General features: G+C 44.5%; 2 protein-coding genes across 2 annotated transcripts in view; one reads left to right on the top strand and one right to left on the bottom strand.

Annotated features, from left to right (window-relative positions):
- Positions 1-11858: 11858 nt before the first annotated feature.
- LOC124126209 overlaps positions 11859-15538 on the bottom strand; it is a 58325-nt gene continuing 54645 nt past the window's right edge. Inside the window, exon 22 of the mRNA XM_048391382.1 lies at positions 11859-15231. Within this exon, the coding sequence (XP_048247339.1) occupies positions 15087-15231 (145 nt within the window). The 3' untranslated portion in view covers positions 11859-15086. The remainder of the gene's footprint in view (positions 15232-15538) is intronic.
- On the top strand, positions 13438-14103 carry LOC125374761 (elastin-like). Its single transcript, XM_048386218.1, has one exon. It carries the CDS (start codon positions 13444-13446, stop codon positions 14101-14103), a length of 660 nt encoding a protein of 219 aa, XP_048242175.1. The 5' UTR covers positions 13438-13443.

The raw sequence follows: 15538 nt of genomic DNA on the forward strand, positions 1-15538 counted from the left end.
CACCCCACTAGTGACACCTGTTAGTCATAGTTCCCCCGACAGGTGACACGTGTAACTCATAGTACACCCCACTAGTGACACGTGTAGCTCATAGTACACCCCACTAGTGACACCTGTAACTCATAGAACACCCCCCTAGTGACAAATACAACTCATAGTACACCCACTAGTGACACGTTTAACCTATAGTACACCCACTAGTTACACGTGTAACTCATGGTGCACCCCACTAATGACATCTGTGTAACTCATAGTATACCCAAAAAGTGTCACTTGTAACTAATAGTACACACACTAGTGACACGTGTAACTCATAGTACATCCACTAGTGACACCTGTAACACATAGTACACCCACTAGTGACACATGTAACTCATAGTACACCCACTAGTGACACCTGTAACCCATAGTACACCCAGTATTGACACCTGTAACCCATAGTACACCCCCTAGTGACACCTGTGTAAGTGATAGTACTATTAGTACACCCACTAGTAACACCTGTAACTCATAGTACACCCCACTAGTGACACCTGTAACCCATAGTACACCCAGTATTGACAACTGTAACTCATAGTACACCCACTAGTGACACCTGTGTAAGTGATAGTACTATTAGTACACCCACTAGTAACACCTGTAACTCATAGTACACCCCACTAGTGACACCTGTAACTCTTAGTTCACCCCACAAGTAACACGTGTAACTCTTAGTACACCCACTAGTGACACATTTAACCTATAGTACACCCACTAGTTACACGTGTAACTCATGGTACACCCCACTAATGACATCTGTGTAACTAAAAGTACAACCCACAAGTCATACGTGCACTTCATAGTACACCCACAAGTGACACCTGTAACTCATAGTACACCCACTAGTTACACGTGTAACTTATAGTTCAACCACTAGTGACACCTGTAACACATAGTACCCCCACTAGTGACACATGTAACTCATAGTACACCCACTAGTGACACCTGTAACCCATAGTACACGCACTATTGACACCTGTAACCCATAGTACACCCCCTAGTGACAACTGTAACTCATAGTACACCCACTAGTGACACCTGTGTAACTGATAGTACTATTAGTACACCCACTAGTGACACTAGTAAATCATAGTACACCCCACTAGTGACACGTGTAACTCATGGTACACCCCACTAATGACATCTGTGTAACTAAAAGTACAACCCACAAGTGATACGTGCACTTCATAGTACACCCAAAAGTGACACCTGTAACTTATAGTAGACCCACTAGTTACACGTGTAACTTATAGTTCACCCACTAGTGACACCTGTGTAAATCATAGTATACCCCAAAAGTGTCACTTGTATCTAAAAGTACACCCACTAGTAACACCTGTAACCCATAGTACACCCACCATTGACACCTGTAACCCATAGTACACCCCCTAGTGACACCTATAACTCATAGTACACCCACTAGTGGCACCTGTAACTCACAATACACCCCAGTAGTGACACTTGTGTAACTGAAAGTACACCCCACTAGTGACACCTGAAACTCACAATACACCCCACTAGTGACACTCGTGTAACTGAAAGTACACCCCACAAGTGACACGTGTAACTCATAGTACACCCACTAGTGACACCTGTAACTCACATTACACCACACTAGTGACACTTGTGTAACTGAAAGTACACCCCACAAGTGACACGTGTAACTCATAGTACACCCACTAGTGACACCTGTAGCTCATAGTACATCCACTAGTAACACCAGTGTAACTCATAGCACACCCACTAGTGACACCTGTGTAACTGATAGTACACCCACAAGTAACACCTGTGTAACTGATAGTACACCCCAGTAGTAACACGTGTAACTCATAGTACACCCACTAGTTACACCTGCAGCTCATAGTACACCCACTAGTAACACCTGTAACTCAAAGTACACCGCACTAGTGACACTTATGTAACTGAAAGTACACCCCACAAGTGACATGTGTAACTCATAGTACATCCCACTATTCACACCTGTAACTCATAGTACACCCACTAGTGACACCTTTAACTCACAATACACCCCACTAGTGACACTTGTGTAACTGAAAGTACACCCCACAAGTGACACGTGTAACTCATAGTACACCCACTAGTGACACCTGTAGCTCATAGTACATCCACTAGTAACACCAGTGTAACTCATAGTACACCCACTAGTGACACCTGTGTAACTGATAGTACACACACTAGTGACACCTGTGTAACTGATAGTACAACCACTAGTAACACGTGTAACTCATAGTACACCCACTAGTGACACCTGAAGCTCATAGTACACCCACTAGTAACACCTGTAACTCAAAGTACACCGCACTTGTGACACTTATGTAACTGAAAGTACACCCCACAAGTGACATGTGTAAGTCATAGTACATCCCACTAGTGACACCTGTAACTCACAATACACCCCACTAGTGACACTTGTGTAACTGAAAGTACACCCCACAAGTGACACTTGTGTAACTCATAGTACACCCACTAGTGACACATGTAACTCATGGTGCACCCCACTAATGACATCTGTGTAACTTATAGTACAACCCCCTAGTAGCACCTGTAACTCACAGTGTACGCAATAGTATCACGTGTAACTCATAGTACAACCCACTAGTGACACGTGTAACCCCGAGTAAACCCACTAGTGACACGTGTTACTCATAGTACACCCCTTAGTGACACCTGTAACTCATAGTACACCCACTCGTAACACGTGCAACACATAGTACACCTCACTAGTGACTAATACAACTTTTAGAACACCCCACTAGTGACACGTGTAACTCATAGTTCACCCACTAGTGACACCTGTAACTCATAGTACACCAACTAGTGACACGTGTAACCTAGAGTACACCCACTAGTTACCCGTGAAACTAATGGTACACCCCACTAGTGACATCTGTGTAACTAAAAGTACACCCCACAAGAGACACGTGCACTTCATAGTACACCCACAAGTGACACCTGTAACTCACAGTACACCCACTACTGACACGTGTAGCTCTTAGTTCACCCCACAAGTGACACGTTTAACCTATAGTACACCCACTAGTTACACGTGTAACTCATGGTACACCCCACTAATGACATCTGTGTAACTAAAAGTGCACCCCACAAGTGACACGTGCACTTCATAGTACACGCACAAGTGACACCTGTAACTCATAGTACACCCATTAGTTACACGTGTAACTTATAGTTCACCAACTAGTGTCACCTGTGTTACTCATAGTATACCCCAAAAGTGACAAATACAACTCATAGTACACCTCACTAGTGACAAGTGCAACTCATAGTACACCCACTAGAGACAAATGCAACTCATAGTACACATCACTAGTGACACGTGTAGCTCATGGTACACACACTAGTGATACATGTTACTCATAGTACACACCACTAGTGACAAATACAACTGATAGAACACCCCACTAGTGACACCTGTAACTCATAGTTCACCCCACTAGTTACACGTGTAACTCATAGTTCAACCCACTAGTGACACCTGTAACTCATAGAACACCCCACTAGTGACACCTGTAACTCATAGTTCATCCCACAGGTGACACGTGTAACTCATAGTACACCCACTAGTGACACGTGTAACTAATTGTACACCCAACTAGTGACACGTGTAGCTCATAGTACACCCACTAGTGACACCTGTAACTCTTAGAACACCCCACTAGTGACACGTGTAACTCATAGTACACCCTCTAGTGACAAATACAACTCATAGTACACATCACTAGTGACACGTGTAACTCATGGTACACACACTAGTGACACGTGTAGCTCATAGACCACCCCACTAGTGACACCTGTAACTCATAGTACACCAACTAGTGACACGTGTAACCTAGAGTACACCCACTTGTTACGCGTGAAACTCATGGTACACCCCACGAATGACATCTGTGTAACTAAAAGTGCACCCCACAAGAGACCCGTGCACTTCATAGTACACCCACAAGTGACACCTGTAACTCACAGTACACCCCACTAGTGACACGTGTAGCTCTTAGTTCACCCCACAAGTGACACCTGTAACTCATAGTACACGCACTAGTTACACGTGTAACTTATAGTACACCCACAAGTGACACGTGCAACTCACAGTACACCCCACTAGGGACACGTATAGCTCATAGTACACCCTACTAGTGACACCTGTAACTCATAGAACACCCCACTAGTGACAAGTACAACTCATAGTACACCTCACTAGTGACAAGTGCAACTCATAGTACACCCACTAGTGACAAATACAACTCATAGTACACATCACTAGTGACACGTGTAAGTCATGGTACACAAACTAGTGATACATGTAACTCATAGTACACCCCACTAGTAACAAATACAACTGATAGAACACCCCACTAGTGACACCTGTAACTCATAGTTCACCCCACTAGTGACACGTGTAACTCATAGTTCCACCCACTAGTGACACCTGTAACTCATAGAACACCCCACTAGTCACACCTGTAACTCATAGTTCATCCCAGAGGTGACACGTGTAACTCATAGTACACCCACTAGTGACACGTGTAACTAATTGTACACCCCACTAGTGACACGTGTAGATCATAGTACACCCACTAGTGACACCTGTAACTCTTAGAACACCCCACTAGTGACACGTGTAACTCATAGTACACCCACTAGTTACACGTGTAACTCATAGTTCATCCCACAGGTGACACGTGTAACTCATAGTACACCCTACTAGTGACACCTGTAACTCATAGAACACCCCACTAGTGACAAATACAACTCATAGTACACCTCACTAGTGAAACATGTAACTCATAGTACACCCCACTAGTGACAAATACAACTGATAGAACACCGCACTAGTGACACGTGTAACTCATAGTTCACCCACTAGTGACACGTGTAGCTCATAGACCACCCCACTAGTGACACCTGTAACTCATAGTACACCAACTAGTGACACGTCTAACCTAGAGTACACCCACTAGTTACGCGTGAAACTCATGGTACACCCCACTAATGACATCTGTGTAACTAAAAGTGCACAAGAGACACGTGCACTTCATAGTACACCCACAAGTGACACCTGTAACTCACAGTACACCCCACTAGTGACACGTGTAGCTCTTAGTTCACCCCACAAGTGACACCTGTAGCTCATAGTACACCCACTAGTTACACGTGTAACTTATAGTACACCCACTAGTGACACGTGTAACTCACAGTACACCCCACTAGTGACACGTATAGCTCATAGTACACCCTACTAGTGACACCTGTAACTCATAGAACACCTCACTAGTGACACCTGTAACACATAGTACACCCCACTAGTGACACGTGTAACTCATAGTACACCCACTAGTGACACATGTAACTCATAGTACACCCACTAGTGACACCTGTAACCCATGGTACACCCACTACTGACACCTGTTACCTATAGTACATCCACTAGTGACACCTGTAACCCATGGTACACCCACTATTGACACCTGTAACCCATAGTACAACCCCTAGTGACAACTGTAACCCATAGTACATCCACTAGTGACACCTGTAACCCATGGTACACCCACTATTGACACCTGTAACCCATAGTACAACCCCTAGTGACAACTGTAATTCATAGTAGACCCACTAGTGACACCTGTGTAACTGATAGTACTATTGGTACACCCACTATTGACACCTGTAACTCATAGTACACCCCACTAGTGACACCTGTAACTCTTAGTTCACCCCACAAGTAACACGTGTAACTCTTAGTACACCCACTAGTGACACGTTTAACCTATAGTACACCCACTAGTTACACGTGTAACTCATGGTACACCCCACTAATGACATCTGTGTAACTAAAAGTACATCCCACAAGTGATACGTGCACTTCATAGTACACCCACCAGTGACACCTGCAACTTATAGTACACCCACTAGTTACACGTGTAACTTTTAGTTCACCCACTAGTGACACCTGTGTAACTCATAGTATACCCCAAAAGTGTCACTTGTAACTAATAGTACACCCACTAGTGACACCTGTTACCCATAGTACACCCACCATTGACACCTATAACTCATAGTACACCCCCTAGTGACACCTGTAACTCACAATACACCCAATTAGTGACACTTGTGTAACTGAAAGTACACCCCACAAGTGACACGTGTAACTCATAGTACACCCACTAGTGACACCTGTAACTCACAATACACCCCACTAGTGACACTTGTGTAACTGAAAGTACACCCCACAAGTGACACGTGTAACTCATAGTACACCCACTAGTGACACCTGTAACTCACAATACACCACACTAGTGACACTTGTGTAACTGAAAGTACACCCCACAAGTGACACGTGTAACTCATAGTACACCCACTAGTGACACCTGTAGCTCATAGTACATCCACTAGTAACACCAGTGTAACTCATAGCACACCCACTAGTGACACCTGTGTAACTGATAGTACACCCACTAGTGACACCTGTGTAACTGATAGTACACCCAAGTAGTAACACGTGTAACTCATAGTACACCCACTAGTGACACCTGCAGCTCATAGTACGCCCATTGGTACCACCTGTAACTCAAAGTACACCGCACTAGTGACACTTATGTAACTGAAAGTACACCCCACAAGTGACATGTGTAACTCATAGTACATCCCACTAGTGACACCTGTAACTCACAATACACCCCACTAGTGACACTTGTGTAACTGAAAGTACACCCCACAAGTGACACTTGTGTAACTCATAGTACACCCACTAGTGACACATGTAACTCATGGTGCACCCCACTAATGACATCTGTGTAACTTATAGTACAACCCCCTAGTAGCACCTGTAACTCACAGTGGACGCAATAGTGTCACGTGTAACTCATAGTACAACCCACTAGTGACACGTGTAACCCCGAGTAAACCCACTAGTGACACGTGTTACTCATAGTACACCCCTTAGTGACACCTGTAACTCATAGTACACCCACTCGTAACACGTGCAACTCATAGTACACCCCACTAGTGACAAATACAACTCATAGTACACCTCACTAGTGACACATGTAACTCTTGGTACATCCACTAGTGACACATGTAACTCATCGTACACCCCACTAGTGACAAATACAACGCATAAAACACCCCACTAGTGACACGTGCAGCTCATAGCACACCCACTAGTGACACCTGTAACTCATAGAACACCCACTAGTGACACATGTAACTCACAGTACACCCCACTAGTGACAAATACAACTCATAGAACACCCCACTAGTGACACGTGTAACTCATAGACCACCCCACTAGTGACACCTGTAACTCATAGTACACCAACTAGTGACACGTGTAACCTAGAGTACACCAACTAGTTACGCGTGAAACTCATGGTACACCCCACTAGTGACATCTGTGTAACTAAAAGTACACCCCACAAGAGACACGTGCACTTCATAGTACACCCACAAGTTACACCTGTAACTCATAGTACACCCACTAGTTACACGTGTAACTTATAGTTCACCAACTAGTGACACCTGTGTTACTCATAGTATACCCCAAAAGTGACACTTGTAACTCATACTACACCCACTAGTGACACGTGTAACTCAAAGTACACCCCACTAGTGACACGTATAGCTCATAGTACACCCTACTAGTGACACCTGTAACTCATAGAACACCCCACTAGTGACAAATACAACTCATAGTACACCTCACTAGTGACAAGTGCAACTCATAGTACACCCACTAGTGACAAATACAACTCATAGTACACATCACTAGTGACACGTGTAACTCATGGTACACACACTAGTGACACATGTAACTCATAGTACACCCCACTAGTGACAAATACAACTGATAGAACACCTCACTCGTGACACGTGTAACTCATAGTTCACCCACTAGTGACACGTGTAGCTCATAGACCACCCGACTAGTGACACCTGTAACTCATAGTACACCAACTAGTGACACGTGTAACCTAGAGTACACCCACTAGTTATGCGTGAAACTCATGGTACACCCCACTAATGACATCTGTGTAACTAAAAGTGCACCCCACAAGAGACACGTGCACTTCATAGTACACCCACAAGTGACACCTGTAACTCACAGTACACCCCACTAATGACACGTGTAGCTCTTAGTTCACCCACAAGTGACACCTGTAACTCATAGTTCAACCCACTAGTGACACCTGTAACTCATAGAACACCCCACAAGTGACACCTGTAACTCATAGTTCAACCCACTAGTGACACCTGTAACTCATAGTTCACCCCACAAGTGACACCTGTAACTCATAGTTCACCCCACAAGTGACACCTGTAACTCATAGTACACCCACTAGTTACACGTGTAACTCACAGTACACACCACTAGTGACACGTATAGCTCATAGTACACCCTACTAGTGACACCTGTAACTCATAGAACACCCCACTGATGACAAATACAACTCATAGTACACCTCACTAGTGACAAGTGCAACTCATAGTACACCCACTAGTGACAAATACAACTCATAGTACACATCACTAGTGACACGTGTAACTCATGGTACACACACTAGTGACACATGTAACTCATAGTACACCCCACTAGTGACAAATCCAACTGATAGAACACCCCACAAGAGACACGTGCACTTCATAGTACACCCACTTCACAGTGAACCCACAAGTGACACCTGTAACTCACAGTACACCCCACTAGTGACACGTGTAGCTCTTAGTTCACCCCACAAGTGACACCTGTAACTCATAGTACACCCACTAGTTACACGTGTAACTTATAGTACACCCACTAATGACACGTGTAACTCACAGTACACCCCACTAGTGACACGTATAGCTCATAGTACACCCTACTAGTGACACCTGTAACTCATAGAACACCCCACTAGTGACAAGTAAAACTCATAGTACACCTCACTAGTGACAAGTGCAACTCATAGTACACCCACTAGTGACAAATACAACTCATAGTACACATCACTAGTGACACGTGTAAGTCATGGTACACACACTAGTGATACATGTAACTCATAGTACACCCCACTAGTGACAAATACAACTGATAGAACACCCCACTAGTGACACCTGTAACTCATAGTTCATCCAACAGGTGACACGTGTAACTCATAGTACACCCACTAGTGACACGTGTAACTAATTGTACACCCCACTAGTGACACGTGTAGCTCATAGTACACCCACTAGTGACACCTGTAACTCTTGGAACACCCCACTAGTGACACGTGTAACTCATAGTACACCCACTAGTGACACGTGTAACTCATAGTACACATCACTAGTGACACGTGTAACTCATGGTACACACACTAGTGACACATGTAACTCATAGTACACCCCACTAGTGACAAATACAACTGATAGAACACCTCACTAGTGACACGTGTAACTCATAGTTCACCCACTAGTGACACGTGTAGCTCATAGACCACCCGACTAGTGACACCTGTAACTCATAGTACACCAACTAGTGACACGTGTAACCTAGAGTACACCCACTAGTTATGCGTGAAACTCATGGTACACCCCACTAATGACATCTGTGTAACTAAAAGTGCACCCCACAAGAGACACGTGCACTTCATAGTATACCCACAAGTGACACCTGTAACTCACAGTACACCCCACTACTGACACGTGTAGCTCTTAGTTCACCCCACAAGTGACACGTTTAACCTATAGTACACCCACTAGTTACACCTGTAACTCATGGTACACCCCACTAATGACATCTGTGTAACTAAAAGTGCACCACACAAGAGACACGTGCACTTCATAGTACACCCACAAGTGACACCTGTAACTCACAGTACACCCCACTACTGACACGTGTAGCTCTTAGTTCACCCCACAAGTGACACCTGTAACTCATAGTTCAACCCACTAGTGACACCTGTAACTCATAGTTCACCCCACAAGTGACACCTGTAACTCATAGTTCACCCCACAAGTGACACCTGTAACTCATAGTACACCCACTAGTTACACGTGTAACTCACAGTACACACCACTAGTGACACGTATAGCTCATAGTACACCCTACTAGTGACACCTGTAACTCATAGAACACCCCACTGATGACAAATACAACTCATAGTACACCTCACTAGTGACAAGTGCAACTCATAGTACACCCACTAGTGACAAATACAACTCATAGTACACATCACTAGTGACACGTGTAACTCATGGTACACACACTAGTGACACATGTAACTCATAGTACACCCCACTAGTGACAAATCCAACTGATAGAACACCCCACAAGAGACACGTGCACTTCATAGTACACCCACTTCACAGTGAACCCACAAGTGACACCTGTAACTCACAGTACACCCCACTAGTGACACGTGTAGCTCTTAGTTCACCCCACAAGTGACACCTGTAACTCATAGTACACCCACTAGTTACACGTGTAACTTATAGTACACCCACTAATGACACGTGTAACTCACAGTACACCCCACTAGTGACACGTATAGCTCATAGTACACCCTACTAGTGACACCTGTAACTCATAGAACACCCCACTAGTGACAAGTAAAACTCATAGTACACCTCACTAGTGACAAGTGCAACTCATAGTACACCCACTAGTGACAAATACAACTCATAGTACACATCACTAGTGACACGTGTAAGTCATGGTACACACACTAGTGATACATGTAACTCATAGTACACCCCACTAGTGACAAATACAACTGATAGAACACCCCACTAGTGACACCTGTAACTCATAGTTCATCCAACAGGTGACACGTGTAACTCATAGTACACCCACTAGTGACACGTGTAACTAATTGTACACCCCACTAGTGACACGTGTAGCTCATAGTACACCCACTAGTGACACCTGTAACTCTTGGAACACCCCACTAGTGACACGTGTAACTCATAGTACACCCACTAGTGACACGTGTAACTCATAGTTCATCCCACAGTTGACACGTGTAACTAATAGTACACCAACTAGTGACACGTGTAACTAATAGTACACCCCACTAGTGACACGTGTAGCTCATAGTACACCCCACTAGTGACACATGTAACTCATAGTACACCCACAAGTGACACCTGTAACTCATAGTACACCTCACTAGTGACACGTGTAACTCTTAGTTCACCCCACAAGTGACACCTGTAACTCAGAGTACACCCACTAGTGACACGTTTAACCTATAGTACAGCCACTAGTTACACGTGTAACTCATGGTACACCCCACTAATGACATCTGTGTAACTAAAAGTACAACCCACAAGTGACACGTGCATTTCATAGTACACCCACAAGTGACACCTGTAACTCATAGTACACCCACTAGTTATACGTGTAACTTATAGTTCACCCACTAGTGACACCTGTGTAACTCATAGTATACCCCAAAAGTGACATTTGTAACTCATAGTACACCCACTAGTGACACGTGTAACTCATAGTACATCCACTAGTGACACGTGTAACTCATAGTACACCAACTAGTGACACGTGTAACCCATAGTACACCCACTATTGACACTTGTAACTCATAGTACACCCTCTAGTGACACCTTTAACTGATAGTACACCCACTAGTGACACCTGTGTATCTCATTGTATACTCCAAAAGTGACATCTGTTGGTCATAGTACACCCTACTAGTGACACGTATAACTCATGGTACACCAACAAGTGACACCTGTAGCTCATAGTACACCCCACTAGCGACAAATACAACTGATAGAACACCCCACTAGTCATTCATAAAACAAAACCATTATTTGTACACAAGTTTTATTCAAGCAAACACAAGCACAGTTAGTATTGCACAAGCAGCGATAACCTTAAGACGACACGGCAACTAGAAGCAGCAACTTGCGTTATTCTTACCAGCAATGATATAGACTCTCCGGTAATCAGGTGGTGCTCAAAGTGGAATGGCATAACAACAAAGCATCACACATACAGCAGTGATACAATGAAAGTCCAAATAAGTTATCAGTTTTTTAACCTGCAACATGTGTACTGCACATGCTTGAGGACAAGCACTGTAGGTGACGTACAATGACATGACTTGAAAACAAAATATGTTTCATTTACTTACAGATCATAACGTTTGCCTGCATATTCAGAAGCACACATTCAACACATAAATGAACTTTATAACAGAAGACATAATATATCGGTTAACTCAAAGCGAAATTATGAAAGTAAATGTACATTGGCGGGGAAGCGAAAAGAATAATGAATAAGAAGGGTTGCGGGTAAAATAACTGAGTTGATGTGATCTGAATAGACATAGACATGTATAGGTGTGTATTATGCGCATATATGTACATGTGAATGGAATATCATAATATTAATATCATGCCTTAATAAAGCGCCCGACTTCCAACTTAGATAGCTACTCAGCGACGCCACACAATATTACTTCCCCAGTCACTGGATCAACGTGCACTCGAATTTCATTCCCAGCTCCCTGGGGAGTATACAACCCAAACTGCCTATGAGGCGCTCGAAGGTTAACATCCACATTACCATCTTGTCCTACCGGGTACCCCTTTATTGCTGGGTGAACAGAGGCCTACTGCGAACAAAGTCACGTTCCATAAGCGACACCACGTGTTACACGTGCTTCAATGTAGGTCACCATGGTCACCCATCCCCCCTTCTCTCCGCCACCGACGTGGAACTTCACCCTATTGTGACCGTTGCGCCGTGCACAGGACCACGTCCCATCACAGATACACAAACGACGTCGAAAGATTGATGTAGAATCAATGTGATGATCTAGAATCGATAGATTCATCTAAAATCGAAGGGATATGCTCAAAAAGCAATGAGGCAACACGTTGACATTGCTGTTGTTGTTACGGACGAATCAATGTACATTTACCAATTAACAACCGGTGAAGATCCGGGTTAGAATAGGTCTTCAGTAACCCATGCCTGCCGTAACAGGCGACTATGCTGTCGTGAGAGGCGACTAACGGGGTCGGGTGGTCCAGACTCGATTATTTACAGACCGCTGTCATAAGCTGGAATATTGCTGACTGCGGCGTTGAACAACAAACAAAAATAGACAAAAACATTAACAAACCTTGCATCATTTGAAAAACACTCAGTATTACATATTATGTAAGTGCTCACTTATCTCCACTATTCTGTGTGATCACAAAAGCAAATATTTCTTTCAGTTTCCTGAAATTCTACGGATTCCAGGAACAAGGTTCCAACAAAGGACATGACTGGCACGTGCGTTAGAATGCTAACCGAACTAGAACGAGGACAGCGAGGACGTTGTTCGCAGTTTGTCCTCTGATGTCAGAGTCAAAACCTCTTCGTTGTAGTCCATCATCATTATGTTCATCATGAACGATGCTGTTAACCAGTCAGTGGTGTTCCCGCTCTGGCAGGGTACGCGGAAAACACACGTGATATTTCGGGCATTCCAATGTTTCAAGGAGAGGGCATCAGGGATCAAAGGGGGGATATTAGGGATCAAGGAGAGGGCATCAGGGATCAAAGAGGGGATATTAGGAATCAAGGAGAGGGCATCAGGGATCAAAGGAGGGATACCGGGGATTAAGGAGAGGGCATCAGGGATCAAAGGGGGGATACCGGGGATTAAGGAGAGGGCATCAGGGATCAAAGGGGGGATATTAGGGATCAAGGAGAGGGCATCAGGGATCAAAGAGGGGATATTAGGAATCAAGGAGAGGGCATCAGGGATCAAAGGAGGGATATTAGGGATTAAGGAGAGGGCATCAGGGATCAAAGGAGGGATACCGGGGATTAAGGAGAGGGCATCAGGGATCAAAGGGGGGATACCGGGGATTAAGGAGAGGGCATCAGGGATCAAAGGGGGGATATCGGGGATGAAGGAGAGGGCATCAGGGATCATAGGGGGGATATTAGGAATCAAGGAGAGGGCATCAGGGATCATAGGGGGGATATTAGGAATCAAGGAGAGGACATCAGGGATCAAAGGGGAGATATTAGGTATAAAGGAGAGGGCATAAGGGATCAAAGGGGGGATATTAGGTATAAAGGAGAGGGCATCAGGGATCAAAGGGGGGATATTAGGGATCAATGAGAGGGCATCAGGGATCAAAGGGGGGATATTAGAGATCATGGAGAGGGCATCAAGGATCATAGGGAGGATATTAGGGATCAAGGAGAGGGCATCAGGGATCAAAGGGGGGATATTGGGGATCAAGGAGATCAAAGGGAGCATATTAGGGATCAAGTAGGTCAAAGGGAGAATATATTAGGGATAAAGGAGATCAAAGGGAGCATATTAGGGATAAAGAAGAGGGCATCATGGATCATAGGGAGGATATTAGGGATCAAGGAGGGGGCATAAGGGATCAAAGGGGGGATATTGGGGATCAAGGAGATCAAAGGGAGCATATTAGGGATCAAGTAGGTCAAAGGGAGAATATATTAGGGATAAAGGAGATCAAAGGGAGCATATTAGGGATAAAGGAGAGGGCATCAAGGATCATAGGGAGGATATTAGGGATCAAGGAGAGGGCATCAGGGATCAAAGGGGGGATATTGGGGATCAAGGAGATCAAAGGGAGCATATTAGGGATCAAGTAGGTCAAAGGGAGAATATATTAGGGATAAAGGAGATCAAAGGGAGCATATTAGGGATAAAGGAGAGGGCATCATGGATCATAGGGAGGATATTAGGGATCAAGGAGAGGGCATAAGGGATCAAAGGGGGGATATTGGGGATCAAGGAGATCAAAGGGAGCATATTAGGGATCAAGTAGGTCAAAGGGAGAATATATTAGGGATAAAGGAGATCAAAGGGAGCATATTAGGGATAAAGGAGAGGGCATCAAGGATCATAGGGAGGATATTAGGGATCAAGGAGAGGGCATCAAGGATCAAAGGGAGGATATTAGGGATCAAGGTGATAACATCAAGGATCGAGAGGACATCAGAGATTAACTAACAATGAACATGAAGCATGTTCTGTGTGGAGGTCCCTGTCCTAACGCTTGTAGTTGGAGTACAAGGAGTAGCTATTGTCGTTGTCGCCACCTTTCATGAGTTTGTTGTAGGATTTCTCGAGCTCCTTGAACCTCGGTCTCTGCCTCGGATCCTGCTCCCAGCACTGCTGCATCATGCCGTAGTTCCTGCAAGAAGAGCGCTCTCATCTCAGAGATCTAGAGGAGGACATCAGGACTGACCAGGGTATATTGGTCTGAACGTGCACGGGTGTTGCTTTACGTTGGTAACAGAAAGAGACAAGATGAACCTTACGTACGTTTTCCATATGCTCTGTAACGAGTTTGTAACTGAGTGAGTGAGTTGGGTTTAATACTGCTTTCAACACGATTTCAGTTATATCACGGCGAGTCAGCTTAATGTGTGATGTCAGCCCAACGTGATGCAGGTCTCACGAGCACGGGTTTGGTGCAGACAAACGAAGAAATATAATCA

Source organism: Haliotis rufescens, unplaced genomic scaffold (genome assembly GCF_023055435.1).
Source record: "Haliotis rufescens isolate VD_foot unplaced genomic scaffold, xgHalRufe1.0.p SCAF_10, whole genome shotgun sequence".
Lineage (NCBI taxonomy): Eukaryota > Metazoa > Mollusca > Gastropoda > Lepetellida > Haliotidae > Haliotis > Haliotis rufescens.